We start from the raw sequence: 15,068 nt of genomic DNA, 5'->3' as shown, positions 1-15,068 counted from the left end.
ACACAAAATGATGTTATTATCAAAACATTTATTAAAGCAGTGATGAACAGGTGAAAATACATCATATATAATATTAAAAAATGAGCTTTTGTAAACAGAATACATTACATAACCCCAAGCCAATACACAGGCCGGTTCATTTTGTAGTATTATTTCCATAATACCAAGTGTTGGAATTAGTTAACAAGATCCAATAGTTTATATCGATAGGATTTAGGAGATCAGGACCAGAAAATGACTTCTTAGGACAATAAATGTGAATGAGGTAAGGAACGCTCAGTCGAATAGCAAGTGATCATAGAAATGAGGAGCAGTAGTCACAAGGCAAACCTACTTTTAATCTTCCATTCAATCTATCTATTGGGCTGATAAATGCTAAAGAACATAAGAGAACATGAGATGTCATATTTGCTTAGTCGTACACTGCCGTGCTGCTTCCAGCAGCTGTTGATGTGAGTGGCTGTTACTCAGTTGTTAGATAACAATGCTGGGTGCTGTAGTTAACTGCAGCTGGAAGACTACAAGCATGACAAGCCTGACTTAGTTAAATGGGTGGTTCACCTTCAGGTTAACTTTGAGTATGTAATAGAATAGCATATTCTTAGCAACTTTTCAATTAATCTTCATTTTTTATACTTTTTGAATTATTTCTTACTCTATTTATTACTTGTTCTTATTTCCAGCTTTCAAATGGGGATCACTGACCCCAGCAGCCAAAAACTATTGTTCTGTGAGGTTACTATTTTATTGTCATTGTTGCTTTTTATTACTTATCTTTCTATGTATGGCCTCCTTTATTCATATTGCAGTTTATTTTTTAAATCACTGCCTATTAGCTAGGTTAAAAAAGACCCTAGCAACCAGATAGCTGCTGAAATACCAAACTGGAGAGCTGCTGAACAAAAAGCTAAATAATTTAAAAAACGCAAATATAGACTAATTGTAAATTGACTCAGAATAGCACTCTCTACATTATATTAGAAGTTTGTTTAAAGGTGAACAACCCCTTAAATACATCATTATTAGATAATTGTTTTATCTCAGTATAAAAAAACTGATTACACATAACTGACCAAACTATGGTTCTTCCTTGAGCCTTGTAGAAAATGGACTGAACGGTTAATAATGCAGCCAATCAATACATGTCATTTGCACACAAGCCCAGCATTGACATTGCATATTTAATGAAACGTAACGATTCCTAGGGGAAGTTTCCTGCTTGCATTTGAAATTAGCACACTAATGTGACTTAATTCTCTGCTTCTTTATGTGTTTTTCAACCCTATTTTGTCTTGCTGTCTTATGGCTGTACCCTCAAGGTTATACTGTGCTGGAGTTTTTAGTATTTTTTAGATGGTGTTTAGGTTCAACTACATTTTATTGGACTTGTATTGTCATTTGTTTATCTAAAGGTCAGTTTTACTATATTGTATATGTGCAAGATTAAAGTTAGTAAAAGCTACTAATGAAATAATGTAAATAAAAGCACAATAAGGCAGGACAACGTTTCAATAAATACCTATGAATGTAGAAAATAAGGGCCTTTTGCTAAGAGACACAGGACAAAGTCGATCCCTGCCCCACAGAGCTTATAATAATAATATTTAATAATTATTGTGTATAACAAACAAAATAATCATTACTTTTAAATATATAATTTTAATAGTGAATTTTGTTTGTCTTTTTATTTTAGAACCTCTCACAGCCTTTTCAGGGCAGAATCCAGTATTCCCCCAAGGTAAATTCAACTCTTTTTTTGCTTTTATTCTGTTACTAACAATATTTGTATGTGATTAACAAACATGCTATGGCCATGAAAACTTTCTGAAGCCAGAAGCAGGAGAGTGTTTAGTGCATCTCCACAGTGTACTTTAGATTTATAGATTTTCTAAAATCCCAAATTTTGCCCCATGGTTTGGCAAACAATATTTTTTTGCTTGTATCTCCTGCAATATCTGCCTGTGACCCTTCAACATAAACGTGTACTGGAATATAGCCACTTAGGCAAAAGAAGTCTCCGCCACCAAAACTATCAATTCAGTCCAATGTTACTGGCCATGATCACCAGCTGATTTCTTTTTCTGGTGTCCCTATCCCTGAGATAATAGGTCTGCAGTAAATGATCTAATCATTGTGAATCTTCCATTAAAGGTTGAGATTAGAACAGTGATTTGAAATTGCTGTTGTCATCCACAATTTCAGACAGCGCCAAGCTCCACAACAATTGCTTTAAAGGAGGCAGTGTCTGTGAAACACAATCTGTAATCGGGGCCTGTAAAAATAATGCAATTTTAAGTATTTAGACCGCACATAAACACATGCACACACAATACAAACATGCACACACAAGAGAGTCTATATCACATATATAGGGCTGATTCACTAAGGTGCGTTAAAACGAGCGCTATTTCTAGCATGCGTTAAAAATTTTATTGCGTCTTATTTTTCACATCTTAATGCACGATTTACTAAAAGGATACTTGCGTTAATTTAGATGCGATGCTGTTTGCGTTATTTAAGTCATGAAGACTATTTTCGTGCGGTATTTGATGCAAGGAGCGCTAATTAACGCAGCGCGCACAAACTGTCGCCGCGTGCGATAAACCGCACGCCATATTAGCTATACACGCCATATTAGCTATACACGCCATTACTTTTGGAAAACTACTGTTCTGAAAATGACCATTTCCCTGCAAACTGGAGGCTACATCACTCTAGGGCCAACACATGCTTGAATAAATAACACTGCAAAGTCCATATTGTGTTGCCAAAAGGTCAATAGAGGGAATACAAAAATGCAGGAAAAGTTGGCTAATGGTTATATGTGTGGCAATCTAACTGGAAGCTCCCATTCGTTATAATGGGTTTCCAGACATTAACATTGTGAGTTCTTTTATAGTGATATTATACAATGCTGTTTATGCAACATTTGTACATTGTAGGCAAAAACATGGCACCTGTTTTTGCATCGATGATCAATCCTAAGCTACTGGCAACCAACAATCTTGCTTTATGGCAGGGAAATTAAATTACTCTACCCATTATCTTGTTCCCATTTTCTACACTGCTGCTTGGAGATGCCTGTGACTGATGTCAAAATGAGAAAGGCTCAAGAAATTTAAACAACGACAGATTAAACAGATAAATTGAATTTTAAAACTATTTAAAAATATAAACTCTGAACATCAAAAATGTAAATGTTATAATAAAGGGGACTACAATTGGATAACAGTATTTCTGAAGCTCTTAAAGGAGAAGTAAATGTAAAAACTAAGTAAGCTCTATCAGAAAGGTATATTTAAATGTAGCCATAAATACTCTCTCAGATCACTCTCTGTTCTGAGCCCTCTATCAAAAAAAAAAATACTGGATTTCTTTTCTTCTTTTGTGTACACATGTTCTTCGGTATCAGACTTTCTGCTCTCAGAAAAATCCTTCAGGGCATGGCATGAGTCTGCTCTGTTTGCTCCTCTCTCCTCCTTCTGCATCCCCCCCCACATCATCTCTCACTCCCCCTCCCAACTGTGCTGTATAATCTGAGCTACCAGCAGCCAAAGCTTCAGCAGAGGGAGCTTCTAGGGCTGTTTACTCAGGTATGGTAACGTTTTCTGTAAAATAAATATAGTGTTCTAGCTTGCACTGGAAGTATAATGCCAAAATGCCTTCCTTATGTTTTAAAGCTTTCTACAGAATAAATATAGGGTTCTAGCTTGCACTATTGTGGCTAATCTGTTGGCAATAAAATGCCAAAATGCTTTTCCTTCTCCTTCTCAGAATTAAACTTTTTTGTCAATTTTCTTACTTTTATACAAACACCAAATGCATTATCAGTCCTGAATGACTGAAGGCCCGCACAGTAGGAACACCCATTTTCAATTAAAACAAAACTATTAAATAACTATTACTTACTGTTAAATGTCTATTGAATTATATAGGCATTTTTGTCACTAGTTTGATGTGATTTTTACCATCTGTGTTCGTTATAAGTCATATACCATACCTTTGACCTTATTGTTTTTGTTTGGTTTTCCACAAGATTTCCTATTCTGGAGAACTTTCTGTATAAGTAAATATGTATCTGTGTATGTCTTAATATATCATAACAAGAGCAAGTACAGCGCTGCATACATAAGTAGCGCTTTATAAATAAAGTTATACATACATACATACATACAAGTAAGAAGTCTAAGAAACATGAAAACGGGGCTCATGCACAAAAAAAGTGATCTACAATATATTGCAGCTTTACTGTCAATCAGTATAACCACATATAAAAATAATCATGACCCCCCTCCCCCAAGTCATCTAATATGCCAAATAAACATTACAAATGTGCATCCCATATTAAGATTAAGCTTACCAGATAGCAAACATTCCATCTGGAATTAGAATACCAACATTTCATTCTATGAAGATCTTTTTTCAGTTTCCCCTTGAGAAAGCTTTATACCAACTGTGTGCCTCTATTTATTATGTCTCATTTAGTTAATTATTGTATTAAATAGCATTTGCTTTACCTTCCCTTGCTTACTTTATTAGGTGTATTAATTATATGGCACATAGAGTTTAGCACAGTTCACCAACCAAGTTAGTTCCCCAACTTTCTATGCACCTGTATAGGATTTTTTAGAAGCATGTTTATGAAGGGGTTAAAATAGAATTTCTGTTTACATGCTTTGATTGATATGTCCCTGAAAATCCTATACAAGTGAATAGAAAATGGGGAAAATTCCTTCTGTTGCAAACCCTATTGTCCCTTGATAAATATGCCCCTATATGTTTTATTTTCATTTGGAAAGGAGCTCTGTTACTGAAATTAATGCTCCTAGGAGCAGCTCCTTCAGTTAGTGTGGAGGTGTGTCAGTAACAGATGGTTACATGCACTGTTGCTCTTATTTGTAATAGATACATGTTTGTTATGGGTAGGATTAATTATTTAAAGTCTTGAGATGAATTGTTTGTTTGAGACACACATACGCATACAAAGACACAGAGATCCATATGTAGAAATTCAGAAAGAGTTGTACTGTTATAAAGAGGCACACATACAAGTAACATACAGGTGTTGGACACAGAAAGGAAAAGGAAGACATAAGAACAAAGATATACATGTACAAAGATAATGAAGTTGGCATAACAGGGGTTGATTGAGACAGGTAGAAAAGAAAGGCACATTTAGAAAGACAGGCAGTGATGGGCACAGAGAAAAAGAGCTGTATGAAAACACACAGGTTTATCAAGGAGAACATTTGCAGAGAGAGAAATACAGGGAAGAATTTAGATACATTGAAATAAGGTGGAAATCTTCACCCACAGAACATAGAGACATGCAACATACAAGCAGAGAGATGTACACAGAACACAGGAGAGGGGGGATAGTGTGCAGGGTAGGATTTCCAGTTATTTAGGCATGGATATTTGTCAGCATGATATTGGGTACTGTATTGTGTATGTCCTATATACTTTATGTTCATAAAAAGAATAGAAAGGCAATATTGAGTGAGAGGCAGAGATAAAAACATAACTGGGTCATTATTGAATTCATGAATAGATAATAAAAACATCCAGTAGAACAATTTAAGAAAAAACTAACAGCTCATCCCATGTGCAACTTCACTTTGGCATGCTTTCCTTTCGATCTTGTTTCTGTTAATGTATCCTGCCACCCCCTGACTAATACATCTTACACAGAGGTTGACTTACCCTTGCAGTAAAGAATAAAAAATTGTCAAGCCTGTTCTGGTTAAGCTGACAGATTAAGAAAAGAAGAAGCATTGCTGAGTAAGCAACAGACAGACAAATTTTCATGATAAAGGATTTTGGCTGAGCCAGTGTTATTGGAAGCTATGTTTTTCAAGGTTCAGCCATAATGTGGTCCTGTACGTGCCTCTCAGAAATTTAGCTTGGTGTCTTTTTATCAACATAAATTTAGAAAATCGCCAAGGCCAATCTGGCTCAAAGTAGGACAGTTTCACAAGCGTCCCTGATCACTGTGACAATTCTTCCACGTTCCACTGTTGAAGATTTAAAGCTACTGTTATGTTTTCAACTTTCTTTTGCAAATCTTACAAATCAAGTATTTGTTTTATGTCCTCGTATAAACTCTTGGTAATTTAAGAGGGGCAAAACTTTTTCCGTACAGTGCGTGTAGTTTTTGTTTAGCACTACGAAATTACCACTGTGAGCACTTTCATTGATCTGTAGGCCATTACAAAATATTTATATTTCTTAAAATGAATACAACCGGTCCTCAAAAAATTATGTCAAGTTGTGGACTAGCCCTTAAAATTAAACTAAACATAATGTACAAAAATTAGCTTTTTTGTTTTTTAAACTTCATCAGTGGCCTTGTCCTTTTATGTCCATAACCTTATAACTCTTACAAGAGTCCAGTAAATGTAACCATAGCCTGTGAAATGAAAGCTAAACAGCAAGACATTGCTGTAAGTCAGACCAGAAATCAAACCATTAGAAAATATGGAGAAATCTTGCAGAACACATTTCAGGAGAGGCCACTCATCTTTTCACAGCTGTTGTGTTTTGTCTAAAATAAAGTCTTTGATTGGTCACCTGTTAAATGTGTATCTGAATCTCCAAGCTCTAATGTAGTACTCTGAACCAGCAGTCTATGATAATACTGTATTTAGAAATAAATTGAAAAAATATTTTTAATAAATGAGCTTTACAGCTAAGGAATTTGTACCTTGATTGATGAGTTTAAAAGTAATATATTTTTTTTGCTGTTTTGCTAATACTTGTTATTCTAGTATTTTAATGGACCCCTCATAAGCAGAACCCTCATAACCATACTCAGTTCCCTCCTGAAGTTAATAGTGTCTCTAACTAGGATCAATGTTAACTTGTTGTTCTTTCTTCAAATGTCATTTTAAAACAGTGAATTGTGTATATCTTCATGGAAGTGTAGGCAGACGTTCTGCATAAGCTGCCATTATAAAATCTCAGCCCTTGTATGAGAACATGTATTGATGTAGAAAGCCACAACATATTGCCATGTGGTCTTAAAACTGGGATACAACATAAAAAATATAACACTTGGACCTGTTATGCTGTATAGTCTTAATTTTGAGAGCGGTGGCCAGATCCAGTCTGCAGTAGTGCAAAAAGTTAGTTACAGACATGGGCCAGATTTAATTAGGTGAGAAAAAACAATCTTGTGATTTATGTCATGAAAACTTAATATAAGTCTAAGGGGAGATTTAGAACTGAATTAGAAGATATGTATTTCTCCTCAAATTGCATCTGGCCCATAGATGCACGTAGCCCCTAAAATAGCTTCAAAACCTACTTACACAAAATATCTTTTTCTACGGGATGTGCACAACCAGAACCTATAACCTGCATTTTTAAATATCAAAAATACAGCAGTGTGGTACTTAATATGTATAAAATAATATGTTTGGTTTTATATATCTGTTACCTTTTAAATGCCACCGCAGCTTCATATATATTTAGCCATATAAGTATCACATTGCAGTTATATCTCTAAAGTTCTTTAAGCTTAACCTTTGCTTCTGAAATACAGTGATAAAGACTTTTTTTAATAAAATGCTAAATCATCCATATTAAGGACAGCTGTGTTGCTTAGATGGGCCATTAAATCCATACACTTTGACTTTATATATGGTGGCCTAAATTAAACCCCCTTCTGCAATTTGAATTGTAATTTCAAACAAAGAAGGCGATTAGCTGTTTCCAATTTCCTTCTGTTGCTTCCTAAGAGAGCAGACTTACACAATATCTTCCATTTAAAACAAACTATAAAAACCAAATGGTTGCTTCTACCAATATTTTCTAATGTCTAATGTTACTAAAAATACTGGAGAAGTTTATACAGCTTAAGCTGTACAAAGGCAATTCCCTTATCGCTCATTCATTCTGCCCTTGGCCCAAAGAAGCAGATTGTGTATGATTTGGTAACACAAGTAAATGACCTATTAAATTAATCCTTATTTGGGTTGAGAATAGAGTCCTGTCACTTCTGGGTCAGATACATACCTGTTGGGGGTTAAACTGCCTCCTGTTGGGCCCACACTCAGGGGGGTGGTTCAGCAATTAGGCTGAAACTAGCAAAATGTCCCACCTTATATCTCCATCTATACCCATTCTTCATAGTCCCATCTCCTCTGTTTCTTTGTCTATAATTGTGCTGTGTAGAAGTCTATACAAAACATTTGGTTTTGATAGAATGTTGCATTGTTCACAATTGATTTGATCTAATAGGATTTTGCTAATTTAAGAACAGCATGTATTATTTCTGATAATTTTAGTCCACCTAAATCCCAGCTAGCAACACTCTTCTGTATCTCTCCACCAGGGGGCACCCTACTACCAGGGAGCGAGCCCACAGTGGACACGGTGTCAGTGCAGCCCATTCCAGTCTACTGGTATTACGTTATGGCAGCAGGAGGCGCTGTTCTGGTGCTGGTCTCCGTCGCACTGGCCTTGGTGCTCCACTACCACCGATTCCGCTATGCGGCCAAGAAGAGTGACCATGCCATCACCTACAAAACTTCGCACTACACCAACGGGGCCCCCTTGGCAGTGGAGCCTACTTTAACTATTAAATTAGAACAAGATGATCGCGACCACTCGCGGTGCTGAGGGCAATCCCGACACAGGATCTAGACTTAACAGACTCCAGAAAGTTGGCTCAATTTGCACTTTTATCCTCTCATCCCTTACATCCCTGTGACACTTCGTTCTTCATACTTATGAACTCATAGACACCTGGTTCCCATGACTGTCTCTAAAATTTAAATGCTGCATCTTGGAAAATGTTTGAGAAGAAGGTTCTGCCTCCTACAGCCTAAATGCTTTTTCACATTTTTTTAAAGACTAAAATTTTGAAGGATCTCTTGGTTTAATTTTGCACTCCTTCTGCCAGATGGAAAAAAAATTGCCTGAAAACATGAAGGAAAGTCTGGAAAAGAATCTCCCTCTCCCCACTTAACCCTTTTGCTCTCTGTATATTCCTGAGTGCTTAAATTGCAAGGAGTGATTTGTAGGCAAGTAAAGAAGCAAACACAGACTCAGCTTAAATTGCAAGGAGGAGTGATTTGTAGGCAAGTAAAGACGCAAACACAGACTCAGTTTATATAGTGAAAATAAGCCACCATACAGGCCTGTTTAGTGAGGCATAATGTGCCTTACAGCTCAGCTCCACTTTCTTTATATTTTTAAACAGAAGACAGAACAGTAGGACCTGGTACACTGAATTGTGAAACCAAACCTATTCCACTGTGTTGTGAGTTAACTTTTCTGTGCTGAGGTCCATAGGCCAGTGGTTTAATCCCCCAGCGCCAGCCCATACGCTGCACTAAACAGCTCAGGTTTTAATGGATATCCTCATAGGAACTCTGTATCGATCAGAATTATCATCTGCTTAATTATATGCCAGTGTTGCTTTGAGGATACCTTGCAAAGTGTCTTTGGGGGGCAAAGGGCTGGTGTTGAGAACCACTCTAATATGTCTATATTTGAACTGTTTTGTATCATACAAAACTAAAATTTGCTAATCTGCTAGTGGACCACACATCTGCATTATGAATAAAATACAAATAGAAGGATTGTTTATAACACATGAAGGAATGGGTTGAAAACCTCCATGCTTTTTAGACAAAGCTTTTATAGCAAATATGCAATCTTAACATAAATGGAGAAAGTCTTTTTTACCCTTTCACTGCCATACTGAATGTAGTACATGTCCATTATCCATTACTCAGTGAAAAGGTACCAATAGCAAATATCTTAATAATAACACTGGGTAAACATTTATATTCATACTGCCTCAATTTAACTGTCATTTTAATGGGACCCATATACTTGAACTAAGCAAAGCTGTTTTAAAGTTTTTGTTTGGTAATTCTCACTGATCTCATCCATTAGGCTGATGACAGAACATTAGATTAGTTGCCCCACGATTAATCTACTGTAGTAATGGCGACTACTTTCCTTGAATGCTTTCCTACTGGCGAGAATGTAAATTGCCAGTAGGAAAACATATGTGTCGCAAGACAACTTCAGTTGACTTTCCGAAGTGACACATATGTTTTCCTACTGGCGATTCACATTCTCGCCAGTAGGAAAGTATTCAAGGAGAGTAGCCACCATCACTACAGGAGATTAATCGTGGGGCAGCTAATCTCCTCGTCTGTCATCGGCCTAATGGTTGAGATTAATTGCGGGCTGATTGCTCAAATTATATTAGTGTCTAAATTGCTAGACTATGCCATCCATTTGTCCTATAATGAGGGATATCACACAAAGGATTTACAATGTCTTTTAAAGTAGAGAAGAAGGATTGGAAACAATGGCTTTCTAGAACAAGGCAGAAAGTGCTAGCAGAGTTAGCATCTCTGCTAAACAACAAGACGAAAGTAAAGGGTAAAATAATAGGAATAGTGGGCTTACATCAAGGAGGGCAATTTAAGACCAAAGTTGCCATACTGCCGCTGCAGATCACTCAGAGAATCTTAAGTCCTCACCTTGTTGCAAAGTGCAGATACTTAATTAGCATTAGCTAAATTTTCTTTTCTAGTTAACTATACAGACTTTTGCTCATATTCTGGTAGTTTAATTTAAAGAACACCTTAGGAGCAAAAAAACTATTTCCAAGGGAAATATTCACTCTATTGTCACATCAACTGTTGTATAGAGAGGTCTAGAAGCATCCACAGCTATCCAGAAAATAGCAGTCATGCTTACAAAGATTTAAAAGGGTCAGTATGCTGCATTAATGGTGGCCATATTCAACTGATTAGTCTCTGGGCTAAATCAGCATCAAACAATCATTTTTTATTTTTCCATCCACACAAACAGTTGTAGCTGATCTCACTCATATTAAAAGAAATGAATCATTACCTTAATAGTTGGGCATTTTCTGTAATGCCGCCCCCCCCCCTCGGCCCCCCACGCTTACCTTTACAGCACCAGAGCGTGTCCAGGGGGGCTGAATCGCTAGTGTAGAGGGTGCATTTGCGCTCTCTCACTAGCAGAGACGAATTTCCATTTAAAAAAAACAGAAATATGGCTCTTAAAACTTAAAGGAACTGCTTTTTGTCCACCCCCCTGGTAACTTTGGGGGCGCTGCTGTCTGATGCGAGTTTCTCAACTCATCTCATGGCAGCAGCGTCCCTGCCTTAATAAATAGTATGGCTTTCAAATCCATAGAAGCTCTGGGAAAAGTGGTGGAAGATCTATCATTTTAAAGAGCTTTATCAGCAATCAGCATTAGGACTGTTCCAATTCCCTGCCAGTGCAAATAAAAATGTGATAATAAAAAAGACCATCTTTTATGATAAAAACAGCTTCTGAAGCATCCAAAATACTACCAGGAGATCCTGCAGAGGATACAGTTTCCAACCTATGCGGCTGGTGCTGACAAACAGTTTTGTTATAGGTGTGGCTTCCCCAAATATCGGCTGTCCTTGCAAAGAAAAAAATGACACATTGGATTCATTACAGGCTGCACATATTAAAAATAAGTTAATACTGTAGATTTCCACATATAAAACATTGATTTTCAAACATCATTATTAGTTACTTTAGTGGTTCTAATGTTATCATTCACTGAAGAAAATGTGCGAAATTGATTACCCGGTGCAACAAAGCTGCTTACTGTCCAATGTAAAATATGGTAGATCCCTTTCTGCAGCAGAACCGTAAGGGCAATATGTCTGCATTTGTTTCTCAAGAAATAGTGTCTGGTCACATGCCATTATAAATTATTGAAATTAGATATTTTATGGCACAAATAAAAAAGGGCAAACAACTGTTTCTTGTCAGTGCCATGATTCCTATTATCTGTCATGTTATTGAAATTGAGACCATTCCTGGGGAACAGATGTAGAAACAAAGCCACTTGCATGTATTGGCACTACAGTTATTTGCAGTTCAACTTTATTTTCAACTTCTGTATACCATCAACATATGTCCTGCCTAATGGTGTTTTAGCCCAGCTCAGAACCAGGACAAACAATAAGCTACAAGCAATTGAGTAGCGAACACACTACTGTACAATACTATAACCATTATGTACTTTTGTAAATGTACAAAACAACTGTCACTCTCACAATTTACAGTTACAGTGTTTGTGGAGCTTGAGAACAATCGATTTTACATACATTTTTAAGTAGCAAATGGGTGGCCTTATATGCTAAGTGACGTAGAAATGTATATTTTTTTGTATCCATGCTGTTATTTTGGTGTTTGAATGTAAATCTCACAGATATAGTATACAGTGCACTGCTGTGTATAAATAACTTATGCGCCTTTTGTATTAGAATGGTTATGTCCGTTAAACATTTACTTAGAATTCTTTGGTGGCATAACATGCACATTGGGAATGTGCCTAATACGTAATATGTTTTGTACATTATCAAGCTCACAGGAAAGTGGTCAAGGAATATTGTTATACTCCATCCCAGATTGCTAGTAGAGATGACTCTTTATTCTGGTTCACGTCACATAATATAATGTAGATTAAAAAAAATGTGCCCATCTCACATTGGCCCAATTAACATTAACATTGTTAAATGTTTCCTTTGGTGCATAGAATTTTTTTTTTCCTGTGGAGAATTTATTTTATCACTAGAACACTGATTTACCATTATGACCCCTGAACTTCTGTTCAGACAGTGTGAAGGCAAAGTAAGATATTCATGCCTTATTTGACACAATTACATGAAAAAAATGTATATCTTTCCAAAATAGCTTTTTTTGCGGATGATGGGCGTTATCGTTTCCTAACACTTGAAGGGTCTCAGATTGATTTCCCTGTGATATATCATTCTGCAAATCATTTGCATCCTACGGGAAACATATATAAAATCTCACCAGCTGTTTCCAGGCTGTCTTACTGCACCATGCGATATCTGCTTTTGAATCAGCAAAATGGTTAAGGTGAAATGGGTTCATATATTCTGAAATCGAGACATTTCCTATGGTTTAATCACAAGAGGGGACTTACAGCAAGCCTTTAGAAATCCCATCAGTCTTATAGTTAGTGTGTCAGACAGCATCCCTCTATCTATTGCTCTGTAATTGGTAATTATGCTGCCAGTTTTCCCTCATCTGCTGAATCCAACAGCAGTATCTAAGGCTTGCCATCTGTTACCACATGCTTAGAACAAAAGTTCAGTGATTGTAAATATCATTTACTGTTTGACTTTAAAAGTGAATGCGAGAATAACAATGAAAAGAGAAACAGACAGCATTGTGGAAAAATAAGGAACTTTGTTGGGGCTGGTTTTAAAGCCTTCTATTTTATCTTTAAATGGTGGCGGCTTTATTTCATATTCAGTCCTGGGGTTTTCTTTTTAATCTTTTCTTTTCTCAGACACAAGTCATACATCCCTACTGATTCTCAGTTTCTAATAACCCTTATTAATGTGAAAGAACAAATGTGCTTTAGATAGCAACAAAAATCATTTGGTTGTGGAACCATTGTGCTATGCTCTGTGGACAATAGGGTTATGTGCTAAATTTCTGTGTAATTTTCAAAACAAGCCATAGGGTAGCAGAGAGACATGATGGAGAGTCCATCACCAGCAATCTTTTATTAAGGGAATATTAATGAAATATGAACATTTATCAAGTTTCCATAAATCCCTTGTTCTGTCTATTTATTAAACTAATATAATCACTCTTGGTTAACAGTATATTTACTCTTGCTAAATTGCTAAAGTGTTGCCAATAAGGATCCTTAGAAATGTTTTTTTGTTTTGTTTTTTTTTTAAATTAAGAGAGGGGATGTTAATCCGCTTGGAAGAGATTTAATGGGAGACTGTTATCTCTAACATTTTAAAAATGTCCGGATTGCAAAGCAAACGTTCATTGTGCAGTCCATTGGCGTCCCTAAATTCCATGTAAAAATGGCAACTTCAGACTTATGCAGTCTTAATGAAAGCATTATTTCCAGTACCAGTTTACCCATTTTCATAGGGTGCTAATATTTCTTTTGCAAAATGTTTTAGGATCCAGAGCTATAAACCCCACTATTCATAATGCATAATAGCTTGTGAAACAACAACCGATGGTAATTTTTCAATTTCAGGTCAAAAATTTACTATGTATAGACATAAAGCCAAGGCTCCTCACAGACCATAATTTGAATCCTTTTAGTGCATCACTTGTTGATCAGCTACAGTGGATATTATCCAACACACACAGCAGTGTTCTGCTTAGATTTGCACCTGTTTTATGTCACAGGTTGTGTGTGCCCCTAGAGTGCAATGGAAGGGTGTAAATAGGTGTCAGAGGTCCAAACAGCACGATAAGATATAGGACTCTTTATAGACATAGACACACAGAGCTTATTATTGCATTACATTTAATTGCACAGTAGAGGTCCTCTTTGTCAACATATAATAACCAATCTATTTGATTTACATGCCTTGCCTGTTTGGCTATAAAGGTATAAATGCATAATGCTTTTAATATTGGGCATCCCATTTGTACAAACAGTACCCTACCATCACTATTAGGAAAAGCCTTCATTCATTTTCTTGTGTGTTGTAGATATCTTTTGTATTAAAGACTACTATCTAGTTAGAAGCCATTGTTAAATTAAAATATGGCCCATGGGCCTCTGCGGTGAAGCATTTTGATAAATATATATCCACATATCCTTTAGTTGATTTTATAAACATAGCCACTATTTCACTACCAAATGTTCTACAAAAGGGGCTGCAGCTTCTAACACTGGTTGTGCATTATGACAAACAAGACTCTTTTTTTTATTTGGAAGTCCCACTGAAATTACTGCTGGTTATAGATTTTATTATTCTCCCCCGGTTCCCTCCCCTGAACCTCGGCATCTCTTGCTTTGCTCTCTGCCTGTGAATGAACGAAAAAAAATTGTTATGGAAATTTGAATCTTATTTGAAAATGTGCTGTGTGGAATGTAATTAAAGGATGATATTTTTGTACAAACATCTGTTTCTCTTTATTTTTCACTGGAAATGTTGCATGCACTTAAACAGTTTAGGCTTTCAGGCACTAAAACATATCCACAGCTTTTTTTCATTTATTCTTTCTTGATCATTGGT

General features: G+C 36.3%; 1 protein-coding gene across 3 annotated transcripts in view; it reads left to right on the top strand.

The window, feature by feature from the left end:
* Positions 1 to 15,068, top strand: part of nrp2 (neuropilin 2) — a 93,632-nt gene that overhangs the window by 70,776 nt on the left and 7,788 nt on the right. The window contains exons 15-16 of one of the 3 annotated variants that reach the window (XM_031892451.1): positions 1,694 to 1,738; positions 8,336 to 14,954. In XM_031892451.1, the coding sequence (XP_031748311.1) occupies positions 1,694 to 1,738; positions 8,336 to 8,622 (332 nt within the window). In that variant the 3' untranslated portion in view covers positions 8,623 to 14,954. 3 annotated transcript variants of the gene reach the window in all.

The sequence above is a fragment of the Xenopus tropicalis genome, chromosome 9 (genome assembly GCF_000004195.4).
Source record: "Xenopus tropicalis strain Nigerian chromosome 9, UCB_Xtro_10.0, whole genome shotgun sequence".
NCBI classification, from domain to species: domain Eukaryota; kingdom Metazoa; phylum Chordata; class Amphibia; order Anura; family Pipidae; genus Xenopus; species Xenopus tropicalis.
Note: the sequence above shows the minus strand (reverse complement) of the source record. Positions and strands in the feature narration are given on the sequence as shown.